The 16,207-nt window shown below is 35.0% G+C and overlaps 1 protein-coding gene across 2 annotated transcripts in view; it reads left to right on the forward strand.

The window, feature by feature from the left end:
* Positions 1–15,853, forward strand: part of NSUN6 (NOP2/Sun RNA methyltransferase 6) — a 31,924-nt gene extending 16,071 nt beyond the window's left edge. For both annotated transcript variants that reach the window (XM_015815371.1, XM_015815373.1), the window contains 9 exons: positions 694–773; positions 2,073–2,182; positions 3,041–3,194; positions 5,556–5,637; positions 7,604–7,723; positions 10,314–10,458; positions 12,186–12,334; positions 13,464–13,589; positions 15,600–15,853. In XM_015815371.1, the coding sequence (XP_015670857.1) occupies positions 694–773; positions 2,073–2,182; positions 3,041–3,194; positions 5,556–5,637; positions 7,604–7,723; positions 10,314–10,458; positions 12,186–12,334; positions 13,464–13,589; positions 15,600–15,806 (1,173 nt within the window). In that variant the 3' untranslated portion in view covers positions 15,807–15,853. The remainder of the gene's footprint in view (positions 1–693; positions 774–2,072; positions 2,183–3,040; positions 3,195–5,555; positions 5,638–7,603; positions 7,724–10,313; positions 10,459–12,185; positions 12,335–13,463; positions 13,590–15,599) is intronic.
* The last annotated feature ends 354 nt before the right edge of the window (positions 15,854–16,207 follow it).

The raw sequence follows: 16,207 nt of genomic DNA on the forward strand, positions 1-16,207 counted from the left end.
TCTAGAGGGAGTCAGTGCAAAATAAGGATATGCTTAGAATCAGCTTATGCTAAAGTTTTCCTTAGTAGCATAACATACAATGAACAGGAAAAATAATTAGTATTGTGATTTTTTTAAAAAAAGAAACGCAACTACATTATTGCTTGCATTCCATTCCATTATCATGCATTGTTCATTTTGTTGTTAGATATATCTGGATCATTAAGCCTATCCTAAACTAAGCTACTCAGCAGCATGCTATTTCTGTGCTTGCTAATAATGTAAGAGCAAATCATTCCTTCAACTGTTACTGAAATGACCTAGAATGTGTTATAAAACCCTGTCTTTCAGATATCCTTATGCACTTTGTGAATTTCTGTAGAGAGAGGAACTTTGTCCAAATAAGTTTTTTCACAGGTGCAGTGGGCAAATCTCCACAGTATAATTCCCTTTGTAAACCTACTTATTTTTGGTAGGACCTGAAACAGATTAATGAATGTATCCTTGAATTCTGAAAGGAGGCATGTCATTGCAAGTTGTACAGTGGTGATATCCACTGGGGGATCAAAATCTGCATGATACTGACTCTTTTGCAGACACTGATATTATATACAGTACAGTCTCTACTTATTTGATCATAAATATTCCTGTCTACTGAAAATGTTTAGAGATTATGAATATTATAACTATAATGTACTTGTTTTCAATTTACAGCAATATGAAAGTCTTAGTGTTCCAGTTCTACAACATCCAGAACTTCCTGACATCTTACTTATTCCTGTTATTGGACCCAGGTTTGTGTTCTTTTGTTTGAGTGTGTGTGTTTGGGTTGGTTGGTCAAGCATTGATAGACCAATCCTGAGTTTGAATATACAGATGATACATTAAAAAGATATGTCCATTATCACTGCTTATCAATATGGAATTAATAATATTCATTATTAGTGAATATTAACATATTCATTTAAATCATAATTTGATATGAAGGAGATGAATTGCAGCACATCTGAGCTTATGTGTTTGTCCTCCATGGATGATCCCTCACATTTCTTTGATAAAATATGATAAGCAGTTTCAAGCATGCCAGATTCACACCATGATTTACATAGCTTTTGCATGCTCAGACAAAAGATAAACCAAAGATAAGCTCACAGTATTGGAAATATTTTTATCCTATTTAAAACAGCTATTTATTTATCAATAACTTCTTTGATAATTACCTCTCTACTGGAAAATGAAAGAAAGCATAACTGAAATATCTTTCCCTAGAATGTCAGTTTTAATATTTAATACTTATTATGCCTGCCTGCTGTAGTGCATAATGGGGAAAAATGGCAATTATTAATGATTTGCAGAGCTTTGGATTGGACTGTGAAGAAGTGCTTCAGAACACAAAGGACCATCCAGTCATTAAAGCACCTCAATCTTTTTATAGGATTACTTGACTCTCATATAGAGATTCTGCCAACCGATTTAGCTGCTGTAATAAGTCTCAGGTGCTGTGTTTGTTTTACTATGTGTTTTGAAGCAGCAGTCCCCAGCATTCCTGGTTCCACAGACCATTGTGGGGGGAGGGCATGGTTTTGCATGCTCAATCTAAATCCCACACATGCACAAATGAAGCTTCATGTGCTTGCCTGTGGCTTCCACAGCCTGGTTCCCCACAGGCTGCAGACTTGTACTGGTTCACAGCCCAGAAATTGGGGACCCCTGTTCTGAAGCATCTTCACTCAATCAAAACAGGAGCTCTATGTAGGCCTAATGGTTATATTTCAGAAATCTAGAAACAGATTATATTTGATTAACTATCAATAATGTGCCCTATCTAAATGTTCTACTTTTTAAAGAACTCCTTAGTTTTATGAAACACATATTTACATTCTTTAATGTGGCTTTTACATACAATTATTATAAGCTGCAACTTTGAAATTGAAAGGCTGTAAATGAAATTTAAAAGCTAGAAAGCAAATGCATTGTCAGTAAATAGGAAAAAAAACTTAGCTGTGGGTGAGAGTGGAATGTGGTCAAGTTAGCTTTTCTTTTGAATAATACTAATAAGCTAACTTTATTTAAGTATGATTGTTTTCTTGCAGAAAGGATCTGCAAAGATTGCCAAATGAAGTTATTGTTGATGCACAGTGTGGAAGTGCAGTGCTTCGTGGAGCACATGTTTATGCTCCTGGGATTATATCTGCTTCAAAATGTAAGAGTGATTTGTATGTTTAATAAATACTTTTTATTATGGTCATTGTCTAAATTGCAGACAAAAATAAGTTAAAAATAAAGTAAAAACAAAATAAGATAAAATATTACAATGGTGGATGGGTTCATCAAAGTCTGCTTAATTTTACAGGCAGCATAACAAAATTTAGCTACATTCAAGGAGACTGACTCATAGTGCTATTTTCTCAGCTGTTTTAACTGGGAAAGAAGTTATAAGATGGGTCCTTTAGTCTTTATAGAGGGTACAGGTAGCAGGAATGAGCTGTAGTTTCAACACCTAGCTAGCATACAGGAGCACAGTCTCAAATTATAGAAGATTTTGTGTACATAGTACATATACTGTATGTGCATATAGAAATTATAAAACTGTTAACATATGCTTTTCCTTTGTTAATATACCTTTCATCTTGTTGTGTTTTTTTATATTTGTATCCTGCTGTGATGCATCCTGGGCAGCTAGGCTCCAAATTCTTTATCAGAGCTTTATCATGATCCCATTTTCATACCCTGATTTAGATGACTGGTTCAGCCAAAATGTTCTACTGTCCCTCCCTTCCCCTTCCATAATCTGCTAGCCTATAACGTTAGAACGTTAATATTTCTTGAGGATTAAACATTAGGATGTATTTCTTTAAAAGTTATGCAAAACATTGCCAAGTTTACATCTGGAATAGCCATCAGTGATGTTTTTCCAGAGCTTATCTTGACTCAAGCACATTCTTTTAGACAAGGGGGTTCAAGTATGTGGACTCACAAAATCCCCAGTGAATGTCTGGATCTGTGTTCTTAAGCCAAGGAAAACAAAATCCAAAGATGTCTCTCCCTCTTTTTTCCCCAGTCATGAAACCTGGCAGTGTGGTTTCTGTGTACTCTGATATTGAAGGGAAATGCAAAAGAGGAGCCAAAGGGTTCTCCGGGAATAAAGTTTTCATTGGAAATGGGATTTCAGAACTGAGCCGCAATGAAATATTTACTTCTAATGGCCCATTGAAGTAAGTCAGAAGTGTATAATCATGGTTGAAAATCTATCTCAAATTGCTTATTTTAGTAGAAAGCTACTGTAAGTCATCTCACTGTCCAACTAATTTTATTTTTGAACACACTGAAAGTATGTATACTTTAGTCCAAATTCCTGTTGGGTTTATTTCTCCAATGTTGAGGGTTTTCAACAAAACTTTTGAATCTGAATCTGCCTGTTCTGAAATTCTGAAAAAAATGTGGCACTGATGTTAAAATCCAAGATGACAGTTTCAGTAATACATATTTATCCTTTGATAAACACCTTTGTAGCTTTTTATGCTTTATGGAGTTGTCCTCAGTCTTCTTGGTTTCCAGTTTTGGAGTTCAAATATGAAAGATACCATTGCAAGAGGATATGGTTGGGTTTATCTTCTTTTTGATGAGCTTTCCAAAATGTTTGGATTGGTAATAGAGGATCAGGATGCTGAATTAAACAGCCTTTTGGTTTAAAAATCAGTGCGAAAGTATGGATTTGGATTTAAGTTGAAAAGCTCCTTGCTTAGTCAAATAAATTATTCTCGGGTACCATCAGAAACCAAGAAATCTCACAGGAACTAGTCTTTGATAGTACTATAGGTTCATTAAGGATTAATGGCTAGATTAAACAATTATTAAAATTGTTTTACTTTTTATATTATTAAAATTAGTAATTAAAAATGATGGTAGAGTACAAATGGAAGATTTTCTTTATTAGCAAACAATAAAATTTGAGTATGGTAAGGTCTGAATAAAAAAAGAGTCAGATGATAGCCACTGTAGTAGGGCAGTCAGATAAGTTTATGGTAGCAAAAAATTGGAAGGCAGTTCATAAAAGCTTGTGCTTTTTAATAAAATGAGTTGGAAAAAGTGGTATTAAACTCTTTCCAGTGGTACCCAATTACTATTACATGACTGGTTAAATGGTTACACATTAATAAACATTTATAAAGATTATCAAAAGTTAAATATAGTTATTCACAAATTATATGTATTGAATTTATTCAGAATTTTTTTATTCAAGATGTAGCTCTGGAGCAATTGTATTATTTAAAAAGCTTTGGGACATTACTTGAGTCATTCTATATTTTTCAACTAAATTAATAAATGTATCAGGAATAATCTACGCCTCACTGATGACTACAGTCAGATTTCAATAGTTCAGTCTGTCCCTATTTATGGTGTTCTGACTATTCTGCCTAGTATGAAGCATTTACTCATGTCCATTGCAGTTATTTATCAATTAACATCAATTAAAAACAATTAATTTGTACTCCCCCTTTTTGCTTTCTTTTTTTTTAATCTTAGAATATTGAACTATTCAATCAATATTGTCTTAAAAAAACTTTCTTTGCAATAAGTGGTTATTTTCCTCCAACCTATTTTCTTGCAGATGTTTCATTACCCATACTAGGTAACATCAACAACGCTAGTCTGCAAGGAAGCATCTGCAAGAAAACAAGCAAGCTCAGAGAGCACCAAAGACCCCCACGTCAACCCTGAGCTACAAATATTCTCTTTTATTAATTTTCTCTCAGCTATGTTGATATCTTTAGTCTTGGAAAGTGGGACCACTCTGAGTGATTAGAAATTATAGTATTGATTTATCCTACCTAACACAATTATTTTCATGTTATATTGTTGACTTGAAAAGGACTTCCACAGAAATGTAAGAAGAGGTAGAAACAGTCTACAAAAAATAAGAATTAGGAATTTCCTTAGAGGGCTACAAATAGATATTGATCTGAAATTGATATGGATTCTAAGTAACAATAGTTTTAATCATCATCATTTGCACCCCACTTTTCTCTTAGAGCTCAAAGTAACTTTCCCAATCTTTTCTCTGATTCTTAATGCTATATGGATCCTGTAGGTTTTATTAGGCTCAGTGACTGACTAAGTTTTATGCATTGGATTATTTAATATATAGGAAATAATTTTAATGCTTTAATGATACAGAAACAACATTTTTAGAAATCTCACAAGAATTTCCCTAGAGATCTTGAATAATATGTTGGTGAGAGCATTCAATACAATTATACAAATCAACCAACTAAACTGCAAGCCACGTTCCTATGGAAGAAAATTATTTTTATATTATTAACAGTGACAGCAGTCTGTTTTAAATTAAGTCACACATAACAAACCCATTTGAGAGAAAAAAATTATACTGTTGAAAATATATGGATTCAAAAGGCTTATCCTCTAATTAATGTTCCTGAAAGTAAAAACAGAATGTGTTAAATTAATAGCATATATTATCTGATAGGCCCTAATAAGCATTGTACATTTAAATAATGTCAAACTAGAAATGAGGAGCAGATAATTTATTCATGTTCCTGTGTTATGCCTTTCAGAGGGCTGGGAATAAAAATGACTGAACCAATTTACCATAGTCCCTCATTTGACAATATGTTATCCAGTTACATATTTTTACAGGTATGTTATATTCAAAATAAATGCTATTTTCTGAACATTAAGGTTTCAATACATTCATGGGATCAAGTATAGTGGCTGGATTCGCATACACTACTAAACCATAGACATTGCTTAGTTCAGGGGTGGGCAACCTTGGCTCTTTTATGACTCATGGACTTCATCTCCCAGAATTCCTGAGCTCAGCATGGAAACCGCTCCATTTCTCCTCAGCATGGCTGGCTCAGGAATTCTGGGAGTTGAAGTCCATAAGTCAAAAAAGAGCCAAGGTTGCCTACCCCTGGCTTTGATATTATAGTGGTATGGCTGAATTCCTACCTCATGCTGAGCCAGAAATACACATGTCATGTAAATTAATAGAATTGAGTTTTGAATAAAAACCTTAATTTGAAATCCAAATGTATTTATGATCAGGTTGTTGCATTTTTATATTTGATATATTTTATTGGGAGCAAGCTGGATTTCCATTTTCTATAGTGCTTCTTGTGAAGTGCTGTAGTGTTTAGGATTACTTCTTTCATTCCAGTTCAAGAATTCAGGAAAGTATATCCAGTTCATTATGATGTTTTTTTCAAGGTTTACTTGCAGAAAACATCAGGGTTGGGAAGTCTACTTCTCCAATCCTTGCTGTAAAAATCACTTTCTGGAGAAAAGTAGAATAAAGTATTTAATACATTGTTACTATTGTTGTGTCATTTGTACATTTAAAATAACAACAAGACATTTCCCAATTTATTGTGTTCCCATCTAAAGTACTATATTTCACAAGTAAAAGCCAGGTGTTAATTTTTAAAAAATATTAACCTCGCAACATAATCCAGCCAAGTTTACTAAGAAGTTCATTTTCAGTATCAGTAAACCCTACTAAAATATTGTTGGTATAATGTTTGAGTCTCTCAATGCCTGGCATCCAACAGGATTTTGTTTCACGTGTTACTTGTTTTAAATGCTTTTAATTCAAAATGAATAGGAAGCATTCATCCTGCAAAAAAATCAAGCATCACTCTTTTATTATTTCTAACAATTCCTCTGAGTCTCATCTAGCCTCTATAGGCAGGCTTAGAAAATGAAAAAGGGAATGGGTGCATCTCAAGACTTGGGATGGAAGTATGGTGAGGGAGGGAGGAAAAGAGGATAGAGAATGAGAGAGGCTAGAGCAGTGATGGCAAACCTTTTAGAGACCGAGTGCCCAAAAACTGCCCCGCCCACCCCATCCTGCCCCCGCAATCTCCTCCAGGGGGGTTGGTGTGGAGGGGGCCGCGGAGTGTTGCATGGGCAACGGCACGTGTGCCAGAGAGGGCTCCAAGTGCCGCCTCTGGCACTCATGCCATAGGTTCGCCACCACTGGGCTAGAGAATATGAGGAACAGCTTTACCAGACTGAAGTAGCCATATTCCCCACATCAGTGATTTTGTTCATGTGCCTCTATTATATGCTTAAATTCTCAGTTATGCCTACTCATATTTTATCTACCAATAAAATATGCCATAAGAAAAGTGCTTGGATTTGGAACAATAAGAAAAGTGCCATAAGAAAAGTGCTTGGATTTGGAACAATATATTTGTTTATTAAACATCTATATCACTGCATCTTGAGAAACTCAGAAGTTTACAAGGTTTAATGTGACAAAAAAACACAGTTACAGCTGCCAAACAAAGAGCAGCATTATACATTAAAAGCAATAAAATAAGGATAGGAGCTAACCATAGGAGTCATATGGTTGTCTACCTATCACAAGCTCTGAGGAATAGCCTTTCCTGTCAAAAGTTGCTTGGTTTTTAATATTTACAATTTTTTAAGACAACCAAATAACTTTAATTTGGGATGATTATTTAGAGAATTAGAATAAGCATTCATGCACAGTTTAGATTCTTAGGAAAAGAAAGGTCAGGCATAGATTCGGAAAATTATTTCAGCATTTTTGTGATCTCTGGGTTATTAAAATATTTTTTACCATTTCCTTTGCTAGAATTTGCCTTCATCAGTTGTGAGTTATGTTTTAAATCCTCAATCTGGACAGAGAGTCTTGGACATATGTGCTGCTCCTGGGGGCAAAACTACCCACCTTGCAACATTAATACATGATGAGGTGAGTCTCCCTCCCTCCCTCCCTCCCTCCCTCCCTCTTTCTTTCTTTCTTTTTTTCTTTCTTTCTTTCTTTTTTCTTTCTTTCTTTCTTTCTTTCTTTCTTTCTTTTTCTTCCTTCCTTCTTTCCTTCCTTTCTTTCTTTCTTTCTTTTCTTTTCTTTCTTCCTTTCTTCAAAGAAGCTTGCTTGTATTTTACTAGCATAGCTTATTTCACACATTGACTGAAATTCACAGATAATTCAAAATTGCACAGCATTCATACTTGAATTTTATGTATGTTTTCTAATCAAACAAGCTGTACAGACTCGATAAAGGGACATTGATCTTGCTGAGTTACCACAAATCTACTAATTCAAGCAATAAATTGCTAAGTGAAAATAGGTGTTTTTCTAACTTATGCCCAGAAATATGTGAAGGGTATACATTTAATTAAAATTAAATGGGTTTAAATTCAGTTTCTTTCCTAATCAGTCTTTTTTCTTCATTGTTGGAATGCAGCCGCATGCTTCTTAACCACATGCTACCTAAAAGCCATAAATAACCATCCGTTCTAAAATGTTTGAGAAAGAGTAAGGAATTTTGACATAATACAAATTTAGCAAAAATTTATTGCAGTTAAAAATATCAGGAAACTAAGAACTTCCAAGTGGACTGTCCAATTAATTATGAGTTTATACTGATGTATGAGACTTGGGGTGTAATCTAAGTTGAGTTGAATTTGTGACTCTTGAAGAAGGCTACCTAGTTTAGCCATCTGTTTATTGCGCTGAGGTCCTTCCTAGGTTGTTAGCAGGAAAACTATTTGTACTGTGGTGGTAGAGGAAGGGGGTGGTGCTATTGGCCTTGAATGAAATAGTAGAGCATCTCCTCGAGACCATCCCTGGACCCAGCCATTTAGTTAACTATTGACTTGTCTCCAAATCTTCCCATTTTAGTTGCAGATGCCCCTAGAAAAAAGTAGGGTATCTAGTCCCATATCAGTCAGGTTTCAGTATTTAGTATGGAATCATCCTTAGTTGGACTTGTATGTAATCTGTGGCAGACCTGGATAGAGGTGGTGCATTTTCTTGGGCTCCTTGATTTCATGGCACCTCTTTATACATTCAATCTTGGTATCCTTCTGGACTGGATTCAAAGATTAGCAATTTGGAGCATTGTTTTATATGGTTCTTTTCCTACCTCTAGAGCCATTCTGGTTGGTGTTGTTCCCCAAGCACTCTTTTGTGGGATAACACAGGACACTTTCTCTCCTCCTGCTCAAGATCTATAAGAAACCATTATGTGAGTTTACTGGCCAGTTCGGGGTCTAGTCTCATCAATATGCTAATGATACCAATTGATCCCGGGCAATTAAGCTTGCCAACGCTCTGTCTCAATGCTTGGTCGCTGTTAGGCCTGGATAGAGAGGAATATCAATAAACTTGATTCAAAACTATCAGGACTGAATGTTTGTGAATATTAGATCAACTAAATCTGAATTTTCCATCTTTACCCTTGGATGGGATTACACTTTCTTATTCAAGGGTGATGTGCCATCTAGGAGTCCTCCTGGATTCACAGCTTCTACCTGATGACAGCTTTGGCTAAGACGGCCTTTGAACATCATCTAGTAATCAATTGCATCCTTTCTTGGATCACATGGGTCTTCAAATGGTCATTCAAGCGCTAATCACTTCACAGCTTGATTATTGCAATGCATTTTACATGGGGCTGTCCTTGAAGATCACTTGGAAGTTTCAGAATGCAGCATCAGAGTTTGCAGTGAGGAACATTGATATTCCCATGTGATAATTCTATTTATGTAAGCTGTGCTCTTTGTCATATTTATAATTATAACCCGGATGTAATACTGTTACGCTTACTGAACTATTTAGTTTTCCAGCATGGAGAAATTGCCAGCATGCAGAACACAATAATGAAACACTGAAATAATGTTCTACGTAATTAAAATATTTTTATGTGGTGTTGCTGTTTTTATACATTTGCATTCCTAAATGTGCAGTTTTTCCCACATATTATATTTCATTCAAATACTGTAACATATGTCAAGCTGTAATTTTTTCCATGTTAATAGTCTCTATACAGAGGCCCATTGAATAGTGGAAGTCTTTAAATTAACTGTTTCAGATTATTATTTTTCCAATCCAATCTGCACAGTTAATTTAAAGACTTCCACTATTCAATGGGCCTCTGTATAGAGACTATTAACATGGAAAAAATTACAGCTTGACATATGTTACAGTATTTGAATGAAATATAGTACTTTGTTTTGGTGAAGTTAGCCATGAATAAACTGTAACATGCTATTAAGTAAAACGTTGCTTAAGAAATGAAGAATAGTGTGATGACTCTGAAATGGAGAAAGTCACCACAAGTTTTTCAGATGCAGGCATCATAGCTGATTTGTGGTTCTTTTGAGGCAATTTTTTCACAGATGTGTATTGAATCAGGGCTAAAACAGATTATATTGTATAAATCTGGTGCTTTATGTATTGCACTTTAGTTATTTGAAATTATGTGTATCAACCTCTATACTTTAGCAATTTTAACAGCTGTTTATGTCATTAAAAACTTTTAATTTTTAATTTTTAGGGGGAAGTGATAGCACTGGACAAGATAGCAGACAGAGTGAAAAAGATTGAACAAAATGCTGCATTGTTAAATTTGAATTGTATTAAAGCTTTTTGTTATGATGGTACTAAGGCGCTTACTGATAGCAAATTAGAGGATGGACAAGGTACTGTTACTTTTTAACTATTGTTCATGGAATAATAGAGTTTATGATATAAAGACTAATTTGAATTTGATTTGGATGGCACAATAAGGTACACTAAGTAAAATTGTACATGTAGTCCTTGCTTAACAAACCTAAGTGGGACTGGAATTTCTGTTGCTATATCTTACAGTACTGATAAAGTCAGTAAGCAAAGCATCACATGACTTCACTGCAACAGTAGTTCTGGTAGCAATAGAATTTAGAGTTAGGTACCATCCTATAGTGCAGGGGTGTCAAATTGCCGGCCCACGGGCCAGTTTCATCATACCGGAGCTGTGCCCACCCCATGGCCGGCGAAAAAGCTCCGATACGTCGCGAGATGTCACATGACGTCGCGAGTTTGACATGCCTGCTATAGTGTCTTACAACACTCTCTGGGCAGTTTACAATATAAAGCATTATTTGCATATTCCCCCCAACAATCTGGGTCCTCATTTTACTGACCTCGGAAGAATGGAAGGTTGAATAAACTTTGAGCCCCATCAGGATTGAACTCCAGACTATGGGCAGAGTTAGCCGCAATATTGCATTTTAACCACTACTAGGTCTCCTGTAGTCTCAGGTTATTAGACTGAGGACTGTGTGCCATTAGGCAAGGGCATCACAGTTATCTGCTGATGGCCTTTATGCTGACTTATGAGACCTTGGATGGGCACACCTCAGCAAGAGGAGGGAGACAAAGGGTAGCTGGAGGGACAGAGGGCAGCAGAGGTGAAGTGCGGGGTAGCCAAAAGGGCAGATATGGGAAAGCAGGTATAGGTAGGTGGGGGAATTGAAATGCATCCTGCAGTAATCAATGCTAATGGGCTGCCAAGCAATCAAATTTTGATCGCATGACTGCAGGAGTGCTGCAAGCTAACTTGGAGGACCGATCCTATCTACCATTATAACTTACCAAATGATCATTAAGTGAGGACTATCTGTATCAAAATTTCTGAAGCTTACTAGTTTCATAAGAGCAACTCAGAGCACATATAATGGGGAAAAAGTGAGGAAGAGGAATCTATTTTTATTAAAGATCTATTGTATTTTTAATCATTGTTTAGTGCATTTTGGTGGCTAAAGTATGAAAATACTTGTCCAACAAATCCTTAGAATGTCTTTAATGAACTTAATCTTTCCACATCAGTTGCTTCATAAACATATTTTGCCTTTCTACAAAGATGTAACTTCAAAACGTTAGTACTTAGATTCATTTTTCATCAATACAAGTGAAGTGTTGGTCTATTACACAGAGGATTTCAATACACATATTAAATCTTGACTTGACATGATACAGATTTAAGGAGACTGGATCAACTTGTATACCAATTAAACAGGACACATTTTTTGTTACATAGAAATAGAGTGGAAGGCAAAAGCAATCATAATTTAAATTTTGTAAGCCACCTGGAGTCATCTATGCAGCTACAGTATATTAATTTTTTTAATAAATAATAGTAATAAATAAAAATTCCATCCAAATACAATGGCTATTTATAACAGTTATTTAAAAAGACTTTGAACCAAAGCCAGTAGGGTTCAACTAGATTCTACTAGATTAACTACATTAAATTGATATGACTCATGGAATTTTAATTAACAGTTCTCTAAAATTTTCATTAATAACAGAATTAGTTATGCAAAACATGTGAACTATTGTCTTTGAAATATATATATATATATATGTATGTATATATATTTTGCAGAAGGACCTCCATTCTTACCCGAGTCATTTGACAGGATACTTCTTGATGCTCCATGCAGTGGAATGGGACAGAGGCCAAATTTGGCTTATTCGTGGTCTTTAAAAGAAATAACTTCTTACCAACCTTTGCAGCGCAAGCTTTTTAGAGTGGTATGATTAACAGTACAAACTATTAAATAAAATATGAAGGAGAGGCTTGGGAGTTGTCTGTTGTTTGCTGGATTGTTTTAAAAGAAATACATTTTATTAAAATTGAAACAGTATTGATAATAAGATTATGTTTGATAAACTTTTTCTCATATCCTTACAGCAGAAATAGTTTCATTTCAGGAAATAATTTTATTAAAGAATTTTACTTTTCTGTACCTTGGTTATATAACAATTCCTGAAAAATGGTATGGGGGAAAAAATCAAGATACAGTATTTGCTGTAATGGTGCAATTGCAATTTCAACTGTTTATTTGTTCAGCTGCTTCTGCTGTCTATTAGAAGACATTGAGCCAAAATGAAAGTAAAGCCTTTCATACAATTCTTTAAAGAAGTTGTCTTCAGATTCTTCTTCCTTTTCTCCTAAAGGAGAAAGAATTTGGGAATTATTGGATCATCCTCTGAGAATATCTCCTGGTAAATAATATTTACCATTCCATCACACGGTATAGCTAGAAAAGGTTGGGCTGTGGAGATATACGCCAAAGAATAAGCATTCTTCACTTTCAGCAACATTTCTATGGTGGTTCCATTATGATTAGTAGCCATGAATCTTCGAACACCTTGTTAGAATTAATGTGCACTGTGCCACTGATCTGTAGAGAAGCTTTTAAACTACAGATAGTCCTTGAGTTGCAACCACAATTGAGTTCAAAATTTCTATTGCTAAGTAAGAGTCAAATGAGTTGCACCCTATTTTGTGACTTTTTCTGCCATTCTTGTTAAGCGACTCAATGCAGTTGTTAAGTGAATCATGCAGTTAAGCCTCCCCATTGACTTTGCTTGTCAGAAGCCAGCTGGGAAGGATGCAAATAGTGATCACATGATCCCGAAATAGTGCAACTGTTATAGTTGCCAAGTGCCCCAGTTTTGATCACATGATTATGTGGATGCTCCAAAGATTGTATGAGAATCGTTCATAAATCACTTTTTTCAGAAGCATTGTAACTTCAGTTACTAAGTGAATGGTTGCAAGTTGAGGACTACCTGTAGTCTGTATGTTTAAAAAACAGCGTTATTTGTGAAATACTAGAAAAAAATCTACAAAGTGAAAATCTGATTATCATTCTAGGCAGTGCAACTGCTAAAGCCAGGGGGCATCCTAGTATATAGTACCTGCACAATTACCCTTTCTGAGAACGAGGAGCAAGTGGCTTGGGCACTAGAAACTTTTCCCTGCCTCCAGCTTGAGTCACAGGTAAATTTCTTTGTAAACTTTCATCTGTGTAACTTTGTTTCCCACTTTTATATTACATTGTCAGTTGAAAACATCTTGTGGAAGAATTCACCCAATTACAACCATTTTAGTAGCTATAAAGATTGAGCTGAGATCAAGAAATATCTATCATGTTATCAAGAATCATTTATTTGATGTTTGTTGTAGTTAACAGTTTTATCCATCTGCCTAGGAAAATATATATTTTGTAATTTTAAACTCTTTTCCATATTTTGCTTACATCCATAGAGACCCAGTTTGTTGTAGTGATTAAAACTTCAGGCTAGAAACCAGGATTTCTACCCCCACCTTGGACACAAAGCCAGCTGGATGACCTTAGGCTAGTTACTCTATCTCAGTCCTATAAAGGAGGCAATGGCAAATCACTTCCGAAAAACCTTGCCAGAAAAAAATCTGAAAGGACATGTCCAGGCAGTCTCCAAGAAATCGGAGAATTTAAGAAAAAAAATAGAAAATAGCTTTTGAGAAGGCATTAATTAACTTGTATATCTTGTTAAACCATGGTTTATCACTGTACAGAACTAGAATGACCTTTTCAGCTAACTTCCTGTCCTGAACAGATAAGAAATGTTCCTCAGTTATTATTTGATTTTATTAAAAAAAAAACCTGGTGTTTTTTTTGTAAAAAATAGAGATAGGGTTTTAAAACAAACTCTGGATGGTTAAGAAGCCAACTTGGACAGAAGTTGGATAGGTTTGACTGAATGATTTACAGAAGTCACATTCTGTAAATCGTACAAATGCTAAAATGAAATACTTTGGAAGGGAAAGTAAACAGTTCAATCTACTTTAGAAATGGAAAGCAGAAGATCTGATATTTGCTGGGGCTGGCTATATACCAGGAAAAAAACCCACAATATTGTAATAGGGTTTTAGTGCAAGGAAGAGTTTTGTGCAAAGCATGCCCAATAAACATTACATATTCTTGCTACTAACTACTGTTGTTGAGGAATTGAATCCAGTAAGGCAAGGAAGTGGATTTTATCCTTGATTTGCTGAGCCTTGAAACCTTTGCATTTTTAGTATTCAAATTAAAATCTATTCACTTCTATTAAGCATATATATTTAAAGTATTAAGATTGATTTGCTAGGTTAAATGAGATTAATTCTATTCCCCCTTGGACATGAAAATTGACTGTGACTTTGGAGGAACCCCTCTCTGTCAACCCAACACATGCCTCAGGATAATTGTGGGGAAAATAGGAAGTAGGCATATTAGGTTCATTGGTGACCTTGAGTTATTCATAAAACAGTAAATGCATGTTAGAAAAAAGTCTAAATTCTGCATCTTCTACCCTGTTTAGTGGGGCGTGGATCCAGAACCTGCAAACTGGCCAGATGCTGTAACACTCATCAGAATATATCTGACATCTCTTACCAATTTGCCTCCTGCAAAGGAACTGAGAATAGTAGAAGGGCAACTGAATTCTATGAGATATATTCCCATATAAATGATTGTGAGATTGAGGGCTAAATTTAAATACACTTTTGATACTTAACACAGGAAATGGCTTCCACCTACAACAAAAGAACTCTATTTTAGATGGCAACTTAATATAATTATGTCTCCTTTCATCTATGTTTAGTTTTTGCTAATAAATATAGCATTTTATGCTTTTATTATTTTATTACTATGCTATATTATTACTATAGTAATGAAATAATCTGCATAGAAATAAACTGTACATATTGAGGAAACTTTGGCTGGCATTAAATTAGGGTTTTTTATGTTACTGATGGCTGAGGAATGGTTTTCATTCTTTTTATATCATTGGCTTTCCATCTTCATTTTGAATAATTATTCTTTACAGAGGATTTATACCAAGACAGTTTTCTCTATAAAAATATTCCAATAATGTTCTTGCAAAGGTAGAGCTAGTGTGCTGATCTTTATAAATATCAGTTTCTATTTTAAGTTAAATAATGACCAGCCAAATAACCAACCATTTCTTTTATTTTCCTCCCTAAAAGGAGCCCCATATTGGAGGAGAAGGCATGATGGGAGCTGGACTGTCACCTGAGCAGCTGAAACTGCTACAGAGATTTGATCCATCTGAAATTATTTTGCAGGGAATGGACTATAATTCTTTGCAAAATGTCAACTATGAAGATTTGATACGTCTAGCAAACAAAGATTGTATAGGGTTTTTTATTGCAAAATTTATAAAAGTGCGGTGAAAATTGCTTTAGATACCAATGTAAATAAATTTATGCTTTCCTTTAAGTGTTCCAAACTGTGTTTCATTCTGCAGCTGTGTTGCCAAGCCAACAGACTGACGACATAGTTGCTATAGCAGCAGTAAAATCTGCCAGCTGTTTCTCCTGGGAGGAAATCCTCAGGTTGGAGAAACAAGTCTAAGAAAATGGACCATTGCAATTTGAAAACTTTCAAGTTTCATTTGGTTTTACATTAACAACAGGTCACTAATTATGGAAACTTGTTTGCTCAGTTTGCCCATATGGTTTTGTTTACAATCTCACACAGTAGGAATCCTACTTTAAAACTATACTATACTGAGTTCAAAATAAAATTTGAATGGATTTTAATACACTTCATAACATCTAACATATCGCTTTTG

This window comes from Protobothrops mucrosquamatus, unplaced genomic scaffold, assembly GCF_001527695.2.
Source record: "Protobothrops mucrosquamatus isolate PMUCROS unplaced genomic scaffold, P.Mucros_1.0 scaffold339, whole genome shotgun sequence".
Lineage (NCBI taxonomy): Eukaryota > Metazoa > Chordata > Lepidosauria > Squamata > Viperidae > Protobothrops > Protobothrops mucrosquamatus.